Source organism: Macaca fascicularis, chromosome 8 (assembly GCF_037993035.2).
Source record: "Macaca fascicularis isolate 582-1 chromosome 8, T2T-MFA8v1.1".
Taxonomy (NCBI): domain Eukaryota; kingdom Metazoa; phylum Chordata; class Mammalia; order Primates; family Cercopithecidae; genus Macaca; species Macaca fascicularis.
In genome coordinates this window covers 25,736,046-25,750,688 of record NC_088382.1, presented here as the reverse complement: position 1 = coordinate 25,750,688, position 14,643 = coordinate 25,736,046, and the positions used below count along the sequence as shown (strand labels likewise).

General features: G+C 41.3%; 1 protein-coding gene and 1 pseudogene across 2 annotated transcripts in view; both read left to right on the top strand.

Annotated features, from left to right (window-relative positions):
* Positions 1-14,643, top strand: part of BIN3 (bridging integrator 3) — a 49,013-nt gene that overhangs the window by 11,895 nt on the left and 22,475 nt on the right. The window contains exon 2 of one of the 2 annotated variants that reach the window (XM_005562820.4): positions 12,685-12,733. The exons of the other annotated variant lie outside the window; for it this stretch is intronic. Coding sequence (XP_005562877.1) covers positions 12,685-12,733 — 49 coding nt within the window. The remainder of the gene's footprint in view (positions 1-12,684; positions 12,734-14,643) is intronic. 2 annotated transcript variants of the gene reach the window in all.
* LOC107130528 (large ribosomal subunit protein eL21-like) lies at positions 3,927-4,445 on the top strand (annotated as a pseudogene).

The window sequence follows — 14,643 nt, the reverse complement described above, 5'->3', positions numbered from 1 at the left end:
AAAGTTGAAAATAGCACTGTGCCTAGTACAGTACTTAACAGGGGTTGCCAAGAAGCATGACATACAGTCCTTGCCCTTGAGGTGCTATGTGTCATAATCTGAAAGCAGGACATTCACACATCAGAGTTAATTAGCCTGTACCCTTTACCATGCAGAGTTTACTTAAGTAATGAAAGGATGGCTCAATATTAGGAAATATGTTTACACAGTTCAACACAATAATAGGTCATAGGAGAACAAACTGGTCATCTAAATGCGTGGTAAAAGGCATTGGTGGAATTCAAAAACCTAATCTTTGTAACTTTTAGTAAACTAGGAACAGAAAGATATTTTCTTACTATTAGGAACCTTCCTGGCTGAAATCAAGAAGAGCTGCCTTCATATTTGATAGTGAGGAATCAGATGTAAAGCATTTTTACCAAAGTCAGAAACATTTTTCTATAACTTCAAGCTAATACAATAACATAAGGCAAGAAACGGGTATAAATATTGGGGAAAAAGATGAATTTTATCATATTTTCATACTGTAAGAGTGTCTACCTAGAAAGCCTAATTAGTTATTTTTCTTCTTTTTCAATTGAATTTCTTAGGCTATATAAATTAAGTATGTAGGTATGGTGACTGGTTACAGAGTAAATGTGCCAGGAAGATAAATTGAAAAAGAGAATCCCATTTACAGTATAACCAAAAATATAAAATTCCATGGAATGAACCTAAGACATGTATAGAGCTAAAACTTCACATGTGTTACTTTGGGATCTTAATATTTAACAAAATATATGTAGAGGATGGATATGAAAAGAAAACCTTAAGACCAAGAGAGATAAAAAGGCTTGGATGAATGAAAAGAAATATGGCCCTGAATGAGCAAACCAAAAATAGGATCTTCAAAAGTTAATCTATAAATATATTGCACTTCTGGTAATATCCTTATCAGAGGTTTTTAGGTGTGGGGGTGAGAGCATACAGCTAGTGAAATTTATCTTGAATAATTAAAACAGCCAAGAAATTACCTGAAAAAAGAAAATTTAATGATAAGGGATTTGCTTTGCTAAGTATCAGGAACTTTGATACATCTTAATAAATCTGTTATTGGCAAAAAGGTAGATTACTCTGTGATATGGAATAGTAGATGCATTTAATGTTGATAAAATAATTTTTCAAAGATGGAATTTTTTAAAACTATGTTAAAACACCTAACTAGTCATATACTCAAACTCTAAATACAGCAAAGATTTAAATATAAAAAATAAACCACTAAAATTCACGTGGAAATGCAAGGGACACAGAATAGTCAAAATGATATTGACACAGAACAAAGCTGGAGAACTCACACTCCCCAGTCTTAATACTACAAAGCTACAGTAATGAAGGTTGTGTGGTGCTGTCATCGAGATAGACATGTCGATGAATGGAATAGAATTGAGAGTCTAGAAATAAACCCTTATGTATATGGACAATTGATTTGTAACAAGGATGCCAGAACAGTTCAGTGGAAAAAGAATAATCTTCAACAAACCGTGCTGGGACAAATGGATAGCCTCTTGCCAAGGAATGAAGTTGGACCCCTGCCTCACACCATATTTAAAAATTAACTCAAAATGGATCAAAGACCTAAATGTAAGAGCTAAACTATAAAAGTCTTAGAAGAAAAGACAGGAGTAAATCTTCATGACCTTGGATTTGTCAAAGGATTCTTACATATGACACCAAAAGCATGAGCGACAAAAGAAAAAACAGGTAAATTGGACTTCATCAAAATGTAAAACTTTGTGCTTCAAAGGACACCATTAAGAAAGTGGAAACCCAGCCCATGGATGAGAGAAAATATTTCTGATTACTGCCTAATACCCAGAATATACAAAGAACTCTTAGAACAATAATAATAAAACAGTTTTAGAATGAGCAAAGGATTTAAATAGATATTTCTCCAAAGATATACAAATGAACACATGAAAATATGCTCAACGTCATTAGTCATTAGAGAAATGCACATCAGAAGCACTACCTGATACCCACTGGGATGGCTGAAATGAAAAAGACAGTAAGTGTTGGCCAGGATGTGGAGAAATTGGAACCCTTATATACCACTGGTGGGAATGTAAAATGATACAATTACTTTGGAAAACAGTCTGGCACATCCTTAAAAGGTTAAACATAGCGTGACCATATGACCCAGCAGTTTTGCTCCTAGATATATGCCCAAGAGAAAAACATATCCACACAAAATCTTGAACATAAATGTTTGTCACAGCATTCATTAATACCCAAAAAGGGAAACAACCCAACTGTCCATCAAATAAGTGGATAAACAAAATGTAAATCCATACCCTGAACTAGTATTCAGTGATTAAAAAAATAAAAGGATGGAGTACTGATATATGCTACAACATGGATGACCTTCAAAAACATTTTGCTAAGTGAAGGAGGCCGACACAAAAGGCCACATAGAAATATAATTCTATTTCTGTGCATTGTCCAGAAAAGGCAAATCCATAGAGACAAAGCAGAGTAATGGTTGCCAGAGCTGGGGGAGGGGAGTTGCTTGCTAATAGGTGTGGGGTTTCTTTTTGGTGTGATGAAAATGTTCTGAAATTAGATAGCAGTGATTTTTGCACGATTCTGGGAATATACTAAAAACCCCAAATTGTACACTTTAAAAGGGTGAATGTTATGGTATGTTATTTAAAAATAAACCAGATTCTGAGTAAAGACGACAGATTGAATACATACATCTAATTTATCTCCCTCACAAATCCTACAAAAAGCACAGTAAAGCAATTTTTTTAAGGCATAAATCCATAGTTCAGGGAGAATAGAAGAGACATCAACAACGAAATTCGGGAATTAGAGTGCAGTTACATGAGGTAACTGACTTAGTTCCAAGAAAGTCAAATCCCAAACTGGCATTTGAGAAAACCAAGAGTTATCCCACCTTACAGAATTCTCAAAGGTTTGGGAGTTGGTACTAAGTACCTCTAGAAGTTGGGTGAAGCCAAGGACTGATCAGGGTGATTGGTTGAAAACTATGAATAGTTTATAGCCCTAACATCTCCCTAACTCCTTATCACTGGGAGACTGTTCCCACCCCACCCTAGCAGAAGAATGAAGAGTCCTCCACCCCAACCCCCACCTCCAAAGAATTCTGTACCAGGGGACACAAAGGTGGATTTAAGGTGTAAAAGTTGTAAAGGTTAAGCCTCAGGGCCCCAACTTAAATGGACTTTTTCCAAGACCCTAGAAGGAACCCTAGGCATACCTATGTTGTGGTAAACTGAAATATAAAGTATTTATATTGCAATGAGTTTGGCAAACCTCTGTCTTCATTCCTGCTTTTACTTCTTCATACTACCCCTCATGTCAGGCAGTCCTGGAGTAGCCTAGGCTTTTTTGGGGGATAGAACTAGGGAAGGGTGAATTGGGAGTATACTGTTTTAACTGTACTTTGTAAAGACATCTTTGGAAATTGTTAATAAAACAAGAAATCACAGACTCCTGAGTTGGAAATGGGTAAAGGTTACCTTTTGTGGTCAATTTTAAATTTAATTAATTAAAGAGAAAATTGGATTTAAAAATAATGGAAAACAAAAATGATAAGGTGAGTGCTTAAATATATAGAAATCATTCTGAAATCAAAGCATAACAAAACATTTTCCAATTGTACCAAAAATGAGTAATCCATTAAGAGAACGAGATCCATTTTAAATAAGAGTGATGATTGTTAGATAACTCAGTTAATGAAAAGGAGGAGCAAATCAGAGGAACACATTGATAAAATATTTAAACTTCTAGCAGATTTAACATGAAAGACATAATGAAGATAACAAAATTCAAAATATGCTGTCCTACAAAGACATTAATGACAAACTGGTCACTGTCATTAATTCAAAGAACATTTAAGATTAGTCACGGCCATCTTCCAGTAATTTGCCAAAACGACGAACACAAAGGGAAAGAGGAGAGGCACCCAATATATGTTCTCTAGGCCTTTTAGAAAACATGGAGTTGTTCCTTTGGCCACGTATATGCGAATCTATAAGTAAGGTGATATCGTAGACATCAAGGGAATGGGTACTGTTCAAAAAGGAATGCCCCACAAGTGTTACCATGGCAAAACTAGGAGAGTCTACAACATTACCCAGCATGCTGTTGGCATTGTTGTAAACAAACAAGTTAAGGGCAAGATTCTTGCCAAGAGAATTAATGTACGTATTGAGCACATTAAGCATTCTAAGAGCCGAGATAGCTTCCTGAAACGCATGAAGGAAAATGATCAGAAAAAGAAAGAAGCCAAAGAGAAAGGTACCTGGGTTCAACTGAAGCGCCAGCCTGCTCCACCCAGAGAAGCACACTTTGTGAGAACCAATGGGAAGGAGCCTGAGCTGCTGGAACCTATTCCCTATGAATTCATGGCATAATAGGTGTTTAAAAAAAAAAAAATAAAAGACCTCTGGGCTGGGAAAAAAAAAAAAAAAAAAGATTAGTCACTCTACAAGAAACCTTGAAATGTGCCCTGACATCTTAGTTTATTTGCAGAGGAAACATGAGATTTTTCTAAATTTTACAATAATCCTAAAATTTAAATATTACCAGTAAGCTGAAAAAGGCTTTTCTAAACCATCAGTAGTAGAAAACAAATTTCCAACAACCATACCAGAGGAAAGAGGGAATTATCTTTTTTACTCTAAGAAAGTGATGCTACCAACTCTGTGTCACGTGAAGAGGCAACCAAACACTAAGCAGCCCAGAAATGTAGGGAGACAAAGACAGAGGTGTGTTAGGCAGATGATTCATAAAAATACTACATTCTTTTCTGATGTTTGTGTCATTTATTAGCTAAAACTTGGCATTTGTTATGCTCTTTTCTCTGCCTAAATATTCACTTTCATGCCTATTTGTATATTTGTAATTTTCTTTAAATGGGGCATACAAAATTGTATAAACTTCAAACCCACCTCTGAGAGGGCAGCCAGCACAGCTGAGGGTGGGACTGCCCTAGTGAAGTCAGGAGGATGAAATGAATGCCCGCCCTCAGAGTGCCAAGGCACACCCCTTCCCCTCCCCACCACACAGGCACACATGTGCACACATACATGCACACACAAGCTTTTCCATTGCCAAGTTCCCAGAATGGCAGGAGATTGGAAGAATCTTCTCTAAGGAATTTTACCCGCCCAAGAGAAAAGACTAGAAAGATAGTGACATCAGGGAGTTCCCCACAAAACTGTGCAGCCAGATTGCAGATTGCCCTACCCAGTAGTTAAACATGGTTCTTGTACTCAGAGCTTCTTGTCAACTCTTTTTGTCTCCCAGTCATATATGAGAGTAGGCAACCAAGAATTACTACACATCCAAGGAAAGCACTTAGTATGAAACATAAAGACTCAACAAAAAGAAAAAAAGCAACTTGGAGGAAAACTGAAACTATAAAGGGAAGAAGAAACTTTTTAATTAAAGCTGTTAAGATCCTCAGAGAGATAAGGCATCCATGAAATAAAAACAAGATACCATTTTAAAAGGACATCCGGAAAATTTAAAAGAGCTTTTAGAAATTAAAAATCTGATAGCAGAAATGAAAAAAAAACAAAAAACAAAAACCTTCCTAGAAGCATTAGAAGATAAAATTGAGAAACAGAAATTAGAGGACCAGCCAAGGAGGGTCAGCATCGAAATTGTAAGTTTCAGAAGTAGGAAACAGAAAACAGAAGAAATCAACAACAAAATTTTTAAATCCCAGAACTGAAGATTATAAATTGCCAAATTGAAACAGTCCTGTGAGTACCTAGCACAGTGGATGAAAATAGACCCACATCATTGTAAAATTATACAACACCATGGCCAACATAGATTCCTATAAGATTGTATAAGAAAATAAAAAGTGAGTTATCTACAGAGGATGGGACTCAGAATGGCTTCAGACTTTCCCACAGCAGCAGTAGTGGGACGTTAGAAGATGGGAGCAATGCCTTTGAAATTCTGTCAGAAATTATGTCCAGCCTTCAATTCTATGCCCAGTCAAACTAGCCTGCAGGTAGAAGGAAAAGGTTTTCGGATGTGCAAAGTCTCAAAAATGACCTCCCACACATACTTTGTTCCCACCAAAATAAGGGGTAAACCAAGAAAGAGGAGGACCAGGGAAAAATCATGAGAGAGAAGTCAAAGGAATCCCAGAAAGGTTGGTGAAGGGAGAACTGGGGCTGAGAGCCTCACGGCTGGGGAGCAGGCAGCCAGTCCAGGCTGGAGCGAGGCAGCAGTTGCAGAGCAGACTCTCCAGAAGATACAGGGTAGAGAACGCCTGATATGATGAATGTGTTGAAACCAGAGTTAGACCACAGATTGAATTGGGGATAAGTACGTAGACAATTAAGCAAATGAAAGAAAAGTGACAATTATCAATTTTAGGGAAAGTAAAAAAAAAAGTATGCATGTTGTTATGTATTACTGCTGCATGACACATTATCCCACAACTTAGTGGCTGGAAACAACAATAAATAGTTTCTGTTGGTCAGGAATTTGGGAGTGGTGTAGCTCGAGCTTTGACTTGGAAACGCTCATGAGTTTGTGACTCAGTACATCAGCTGCAACTGCAGTGCCCTAAAGCTTTGACTGAGGCTGAACAATCTGCTGGCTCCCAAGGGCAGGATGGAAGAAAAATCACAATATCCTCCTAATAGTTGACTTAATATTGAGCTAACCAAGTTATACTGTAACTATATTGAGAAGAAGAGCTGCAAGTGTGGCTTCATGAAGTAGGGATGGGTACCCAAAAATATTTTAATTAAATCCTCATCTTCCAAAGTAAAAAGTCAATAGCTAAAGTAGCTTTTTAGCGCCTAAAATCCTAACAATCTAGAGGCAGCAATATAAGCATTTATCTTTAGATGTGCAAAGGTAAGTACTAGAAACTCAGCTGAGTTGAAAGTGGTTGTTTCTGGCAAATGAGATTAGGGAGTCCTGGGAGCTAAGGTTTTCCTTAAGAAATCTTGTTGCCTTATTAGACTATTCACCCTATAACTTTGATACTAATAAATAGTTTAGATTAACAAAAGGAAGCCATAAAAGTCAGTAAATACAGATGAATAGTTGCAAGTTGATGGAGTGGAGGAAGCAGGTCATCCTCATTTTGATACCAGAAGAAGAAATCACAAAAGAAAAGGCAGATTTAATAGATTTGATTTCATACTCATCAAAAACTTATGTACCTTAAACACAAACATGTACAGAAGTGAAAGGCAAACACTGATCCGGGGAAAAAAGTCCTGATATACAAACCAAAGGGTGGTTAGTAAAATGTAAACTGTTTCAATCTTTTCAAAAACGTTAAATGTTTCAATCTGTCTCTAGGGCAGTTTGTTATATACCGAATTGATCCTGTATGACTCTTGGTGCATGATTCTTGGTGCACACCAAGATTTAGCTATTAGAGTTTTTGTTCATAACAGAAGAAAAATTTGAAACAGTTGAAATGACCAGCAGTAAGTGATGAGGTTACAGAAATAAAACAAGCGGTACACTTCCATTGTGTAACTGAACCACGCATTTTACTTCTGTAGCTCTTAAAAATCAGGAGACTGAAAATAATATATTCTCGTAAAACCATTCGTGATATATATTTCTTTCACTTTTTAATTTAAAACTTACATAAATATTTACATATACACATGCACACATATGTACACACTGTGATTCAGGGTATTACTGTTAATGTTTTCCTTTGGGGTTGTGTGTGCGTGAGTGTGTGCGTGCATTTTTTCCTTTGCGTTTTTCTGTGTCTTCCAAGTTTTTAACACTGATCAGGTGCTATTTTTGTAGTCAAGAAAAAAAACAGGGTTTTTTTGGTTTATTTGAAAAAAAATGTGGAAAGTGCAAAGAAGAAAACAGTAATCATATTCTCACCACCCAGAATTAGCCACTACCAACATTTGGCATATTTGCTTCGGTTTTTCTTTCTGTAAATTTAAAAAATATAAATAACAACACTAAAACATTAATCTTGGCCATATTTTAGATCTGAAATCATGGCTGGGTTTTTCTCCCTCTTCTTTTCCTCCCTTATCCCCCCCACCCACCCCATCCCCTTTTATTTCTCAAGTTTTCTGCAATGAGCATGTTTTTCTATAATAATTGTTTTAAAGTTACTGTTTCTCATGTGAATACTTTTTGAGGAGATGAACTGTAATTAACTGTGAAGGGTAGAATTTTTTAAATGCCAAATAAGTCTTAGACATTTAGAAGAAGGCAAGAAGTTTTCCTGGGAGCAGAGAAAGCATTCCATATAGGTGGGGTAGCCATTTGTCCTGCTTGCCCTGGGCAGTCCAAGTTGTTCTGATGATGTGTACTCCAAAATGTCCCAGTTTGAGACAGGAAATTATAAGGAGTCTAGATTTGGGGGATTAATGAACAACCACTTGGCTGAATCATGGCAGTTGTACTGAGTGAATAGGAAAGAAATTAAAAGTAAAGTTGAGACCATATTACAGAAGCCCGTTGAATACTAATGTAAGTTCCTCCACTGATTCTAGGGCTGAGGCAGGAAATGTACAAGATGCACTTGGTACATGTTGTAGTGCCAGAAAGTAAGGAAATACTAAACACACACACGTACATACATACATACATACATACATACATATGTTGATGTGGATATGTCAAAGGGACACAGGCCAACTGAAAGAGCTGCCAGTGGTGAAAGCTGGAACAGTTTGAGCATCAAAATAATGTATTGGATTATAACCCAAAATGTAAGATAAAGATCTATGAGTCCATACTGATATTGAATGGTTGAATAAGTAAGAAATAGGACTCTGCATGATGCCTTCCTCCCAAGGAGTGCAGTAGGGAAAGGGAAAAGGGGGAGTAACTTCACAGTAGGAGGCTGGGAAAGATGACCCTGATCAGCCTGGTGATCAAGGTTCGCATCAGCAGGGTAAGGCATGTTGACATCGTGGACCCTGGGCATGTTGTAGTGAGGATGACTCTTCCGCTCTGTGATCTTCTACCCCGAAAGCCGTAACTCCAGTCTAGTCAGGAGAAAAGCATCAGACAAATCCAAGTTGGCATTCTATAAATACCTGACCAGCACTTCTTAAAACTGACATGGTCCTCAAAAGCAGGGAGAGATTTAGAAACTGTCACAGCCAAGCAGAGCCTCGGGGCACATAGCGACTGAACGTGACGTGGTGACCTGGGTGGGATGCTGGAACTGAGAAACGACGTGGAGAAAACTGAGGAGGTCTAAAGAAAGGATAGTCTTGACCCTGTTTCTGTTGGTTCACTGATTGTGATCAATGTACCACACCAATATCGGATGTTAATAAAAAGGGAAACTGAGGGTGGGCGACATAGGAATTACGTACTTCCTTCACATTTTTTCTTTAAATCTAAAACTTTTTCAATGTGAAGGATTTTTTTAAGGTGTTCTCATAGGGCTTTTGAGCAGGTGAGTTGAAAAATAATTAGAACAGTATGATAGGTCTCTGTGATCGTCAGTAACTGTGGTGAAAATACAAGGATAGACCTGTTCCGTCTGCTTGGTGTCCATAACCCCTTATTGTGCCAGAGCACCCAGTTCAGCACAAACTTCCTCCCGTTCATTTCCAGACCCTTAAGAACAATGAGCCCCTTGGAATTCCACAGGACTTTAAGACTAGGTATTTTCATTACATACTTATAACAAATTCATATGAAAAGAGTATTGAACTGTGGGTAGCAGAGAGAAAACTGGGCTGGACAGCAGGGGTCCTGGTTGCTTCTTCCTGATTCTCTTGTGAGCCAGCAGAGTGACCCTGGGCTTGTCACTGAACCTCTCTGGATCTGCTTCCTCATCTACAAAAGGAGAGGGTTGAACTGGGGAAAAAATTTCTATGGTAACTTACAGTTCTAAAAATACCATCATACTAAATTAAGGTTTAGAGGGAGGCTGTAGCACCACAAATAATGGAATCTACGTTTCTGATTTCTTGGTCCCTTGTCTACAGTACTAAACTCCAAGAATCGTTTTGAAGACCACTCTGAGACTTCTTTAGAATTCCCATCCTACTCCCCATATTCTTGGAGTGGAGATTCAGTTTAGAATTCCAGTTTTAGATGAGCTGAAGGGATTCCAACTCCTTTGTTTCATAGTTTAAGAAACTGGGCTCCAGGCCGGGCGTGGTGGCTCAAGCCTGTAATCCCAGCACTTTGGGAGGCCGAGACGGGCGGATCACGAGGTCAGGAGATCGAGACCATCCTGGCTAACACGGTGAAACCCCGTCTCTATTAAGAAATACAAAAAACTAGCCGGGCGAGGTGGCGGGTGCCTGTAGTCCCAGCTACTCGGGAGGCTGAGGCCGGAGAATGGCGTAAACCCGGGAGGCGGAGCTTGCAGTGAGCTGAGATCCGGCCACTGCACTCCAGCCTGGATGACAGAGCGAGACTCCGTCTCAAAAAAAAAAAAAGAAACTGGGCTCCAGAGAGATTGAGATTTGTTCAAATCACAAAATGAGTCGGAGGCAGAGGGCAGGTTTTCTGATATCAGGTCTAGAGCGCTTTCACCTGCAGCATGCTTCCCACAGAATACGGGCTGTCTTTTTACAATGCCACCAGGACCTCATTTGCAATGTCTCCAGAGTGGTCCTTGCCACCAGGACCTCATTTGCACTGTCTCCAGAATGGTCCTTGAGGGCAATTGCTCGCTGTCCAAAAACGATCATGTCTGTCAGCTCTAATCCCTGAGAATGGGAAAAGTAACCAGGGTGCAGGGAAGGGACCCATCTCCCTGTGAACCTTTCCTCTTTAGGTCTGAGAAGGGAAACAATTTCATTTTGTCTTTCCCTTTCATTTCTAGACCTTACCTTTCCTCCCTGGTTATTATGTAGCCAGAAATTATTTGTTTACAGAAGATGCGAATCAGCCAGCCCCTAAAGGGTTAACACTCCCAAATTATGGGGCTGGGTTAACAATAAACAGGATGTCCTCCAGAAATTAAATTTAAACCGCTGTGACTCAGGCTGGCCCATCCCCTCCACTGGATCGCTGCTTGGGGTTATTATCGGTAGTTAATTACACTCTTGGGTTTAGCAACAGTGTGTTGGTCAGTTTGGGCCAAAGGAAAGCAGGCTCAGGGAGAAGGGGTTGTGGAGGGAAGGGTGGGTCCTGGGCCTTGTGGAGCGGGTCTGGTGCATTGTGGAAGCGGGAGGTTTGAATGGAAGAGCCAAAAGGAGAGGGATGAGCATGGCTGGCTGAGAGCCCTCTGCCGGAGCTGATCCCAGGGGTTCTTGACTCACTTCCTACCTGGGGTTGAGAGCCTACCCTTTCCATAGCCACTGGGATGCACTTTCTAGCCTGGCTGCTTTTCTTCCTGGAATCAGAGAATCATAGAATGCTCAGTGCCTCAAGGAAGCTCCTAAATTACCTACTTTAATCTATTCATTTTATGGAGCAGGAAATGGAGTCCCAGTGCCCAGTGCAGCTGTCACCTGCCGAAGGGCAGCCTGCTCAGTGGAAGCAGAGGCCAGGCTAATGCTCAGGTTGAGACTCCTAGACCCATGATCCTCCTTCTGCTGTGCCATGCTGTAAAGTAGGGAATCTGAGGTGCAGCTCTTCATAGCAAGTCCAAGGCAGACTTGGGCTGGATTTCAGATTCTTTTCCAAGCTAGCAGCTTTTTGATTTTATGAGTTTTCCCAGGGAAATAATCCAGCCTGGCCAATCATTAATGCCTCTGTTATTTATTACCTCTCCCCAGCCTCCCAAGAAGATCTGCAGATCCACAGTTTGCCTCTCTATAGAGAAGCAGTGAAGGATCTAATATAGACCATAGTGGTTCGTGATTTCAAGGATAGCTATTATAGTGAGTCTGCAGTGAGTCTGTAATTTCTGAGTTTGCAACTCCTCAAGACACAAGGTCTTATTGTTATTCACAGGGTGTCTCCCCTTTCCTGCCCTTCTCACCTTTCCTTTCCTTTCCTTTCCTCCCCCTCCCCTCCTCCTCTTTCTTCCCTCTGTTCCCTTCCTTTATCTCTTTAAGAGACAGGGTCTCCTTCTGTTGCCCAGGCTAGGGTGCAGTGGTATGATCATAATTCATTCCAGCCTCGAACTCCTGGGCTTAAGTGATCCTACTGTTTCAGCCTCTCAAGTGACTGGGACTACAGGCATGTGCCACCACACCCGGCTGATTTTTGGTGGTGGTGGTGGTGGTGGTTGTTTTGAGATAGGATCTTGCTATATTGCCCAGTCTAGTCTTGAACTCCTGGTTCAAGCAGTCCTCCACCTGGGCCTCCCAAAGTGCTGGGATTACAGGTATGAGCTGCCATACCAAACTGATTTTTTTTTTTTTTTTTTTTTTTGAGATAGGGTCTTGCTCTGTCGCTTAGGCTAGAGTATAGTGGTGCAATTATAGCTCACTACAGCCTCAAACTCCTTGCCCTCACCTTTTCATTGTCTTTAAATGACAGACTATCAGTAGCAAAGATGTTCTGGGGCAGAACAACCTGCGTCTGACACTGTAGATGGGAGGACCTCTCTCTAACCAAGCCCAGATGCCATGGTTGTATGCCCACCAGGGCACGTGGTCCAAGTAGCAAGTAGCAAGCCATGGCCAGGCTTCCTCACCCTCCTGGAGGAAAGTGGCCTGTACTGTACTGATACTTTCAGCTGCGTCCTTCCCCACTTCTCACAATATCCCTCTTTGTCTCTTTCTTTTATAGGATTCCTTTTAAGATTGGGCAGCCCAAGAAACAGATTGTGCCCAAAACAGTGAGTAACTCGATTGTTGTGCTGTGAGATTCCGTTCTGTATCACATGGCCTTTGCATAGAACCAAAGCTTTGAATCAACACATCTTGGGGCTGGGAAGACGGCAACCTGGGCCTTATTCCCGCTTATGCGGATCTAGAACCTCACACAGACTGGGGCTTAGAGGGGCCTCCTGTCCTGGGACATTTCCCCTAGGAAAGGTTAGCCTGGGCTCTTTATCGTCCTTGGGCAGGTGGAAGAGGTGGATTACAAAAATGTAGACAAAGATACTGCTTTAGAACAGTCCACCTCTAGGGACTGGCTTGCGGTCTACACTTTTCCTAAAAGTGTTCCTGAAACAGAGGCCCCCACCAAAGATATTGCCCAGGCGTTTATTTCTGTTACCTCAGCTGCTGAAAAGTCCAGGAAGCTTTTCCCAGTGGCCTCAGCCTGTTTGTCCCAACTTCCAAATGCATTCTTGGCCATGACCCAGTCACTCAGCAGGAAGGGAAGGTTGAATCCTACCCCTCTGTAAGCCCACAGTTTTTTTTTTTTTTTTTGAGACGGAGTCTCGCTCTGTCGCCCAGGCTGGAGTGCAGTGGCGGGATCTCAGCTCACTGCAAGCTCCGCCTCCTGGGTTCACGCCATTCTCCTGCCTCAGCCTACCAAGTAGCTGGGACTACAGGCGCCTGCCACCTCGTCTGGCTGGTTTTTTGTATTTTTTTAGTAGAGACGGGGTTTCACTGTGTTAGCCAGGATGGTCTCGATCTCCTGACCTCGTGATCCGCCCGTCTCAGCCTCCCAAAGTGCTGGGATTACAGGCTTGAGCCACCACGCCCGGCCAAGCCCACAGTTTTTATCCCTAGAATGTTCTTATCTCCAGAATGGGAAAGGAAGAGAATCATAGATTCTTAGGAAGTTAGAGCTGGAAGCTCGTAGAGATCATCTAGTCCAACCTCCTGATTTTTCTTGATGAAGAAAATGAGGCCCGTGGAAAGTTGCAGCGACTTTCTCAAGTTATGAAAACCCCACACTGGCAAAGCTGGAGTTAGAACTCAGGCGTCAGCCCCTGGCCGATACTCTTTCCATTGCCTGATGCTTGCCTAGGCTGTGAGGCCCTCCCATTGTTTTGGAATCCCAGTGCAAAATAGCCTTTTCAACCTCCTGACCCACAAATCTGAGTGGGTCTCTTGGTTTTAATATGGGAGACCACAACTGTAGAGCCTCTCTGATGTGACAGCTACAGAAAGTCCAGTGCTGTGCTGGTGGCAGAGGCCCTCGTCTGTCATCCCAGCCCCTGATAGTTCTTGTCTTACTAGCTTCTCCCCTCCTTGGCAGAGCTCTCAAAAGCATAGGAAAGAGATTGCTTCAGTCTGGTGAGAAGTTTGGCACACATCTGACCAATGGCTCCATCTCTAGCAAATCCATAGTAAGATCACTTGAGAGGAGCAGGCCCAAGTTAAAAGCACCCTCACAGGGTACAGTGGCTTATGCCTGTAATCCCAACACTTTGGAAGGCCCAGGTGGGGGGATCATTTCAAGAATTTTGAGACCAGCCTGGGCAACAAAGAGAGACCCCCAACTCCAAAAAAAATGCACGCCTGTAGTCCCAGCTACTTGGGAGGCTAAAGCAGGAGGATTGCTTGAGCGCAGGAGTTCAAAGCCACAGTGAGCTCTGATTGCACCACTGCACTCCACTCTAGGTAATAGACTGAGACCCTGTCTGTTAAAAAAAAAAAAAAAAAAAAAAAAAAAAGCTGGGGAGGGGGCCCTCTCTGCTTCATGCAGAGGCAGATTGCTGACCAACTCAGCGATGACCTCTCATGCAGAGGCTGACCATCTGTGGAGGCTCTCAGCTGAAGTCCAAAGAATCTGGGTGTGCATATGTTGGGCTCTAGCCGGCTGCAGGAAGTGGGAAGGTGTGGCTTTGAG